Below are 766 nucleotides of genomic sequence, written 5' to 3' on the forward strand. Positions count from 1 at the left end.
TTTTTTTTCGAAATGGTCAGTGCGAAGCAATACACAGTTGCTTCGAACAACGCCCGTTACCCAGCTCTATAGCTTGATGGCGTCTCAATGCAGAAAGGCCTACCATACAGTATCTTGAGAAAACGACTTCGGGAGATAGAACGCTTCCTCAACAGGAGGGGTGGCCAGCAAAGATCACACCGCGCGCCCCCTGTATTAGGATAGAGATCCCTTGTATCGGAAGTCTATCGAGTTGCATGTCGGTGTGCTTTAGACTGCATAACATGGGGTACAGACGAGACCCCTAGATGAAAAACTATCCCGTTTAACAGTGAAGGAACTGAGTTGTGAAGTACGTCACCTGGAACTTGATCTGGTAAATTTGGTCATCAGCAACGAAAAGTATGGTTTGGATGCCTCTACTGCTTGTTCTGACCCATGATAAAGAAAGCGAAGTTTTCTGTGTTCAACCTAGTGGTGATGGTTGCATGCCGGCCTGAGCTGAAGACATTGTTCTCCGGTAGGCGGACGAGTTAGCTTCACAAATGTCACGGGTTGCAAGTTCGACAACGGCGCTCCAAAGTAATGTCTGTAAATATGGACCTGGTGAACACCGCAGACCCAAACATTCCACATCTGATTTGACGGCAATGATACATTTTTCAGCTAAGCAGCGCAATTCAGATGGGCGAAGGTGCCTGACCATGTTTGGTGACTTCACTATCATAGACCTATAGGATGGGACCACTCGAGTCGGCTGTTCTAGGGCCAGCCGTCCCTAATAACC

General features: G+C 47.9%; 1 protein-coding gene across 1 annotated transcript; it reads right to left on the reverse strand.

Annotated features, from left to right (window-relative positions):
- Positions 1-445: 445 nt before the first annotated feature.
- T265_12319 (hypothetical protein) lies at positions 446-685 on the reverse strand (the record flags this gene model as incomplete). The annotated part of the gene is made up of 1 exon (XM_009179692.1): positions 446-685. One exon carries the CDS (start codon positions 683-685, stop codon positions 446-448), a length of 240 nt encoding a protein of 79 aa, XP_009177956.1.
- Between the last annotated feature and the right edge of the window lie 81 nt (positions 686-766).

The sequence above is a fragment of the Opisthorchis viverrini genome, assembly GCF_000715545.1.
Source record: "Opisthorchis viverrini unplaced genomic scaffold scaffold14618, whole genome shotgun sequence".
Taxonomy (NCBI): Eukaryota; Metazoa; Platyhelminthes; class Trematoda; order Opisthorchiida; family Opisthorchiidae; genus Opisthorchis; species Opisthorchis viverrini.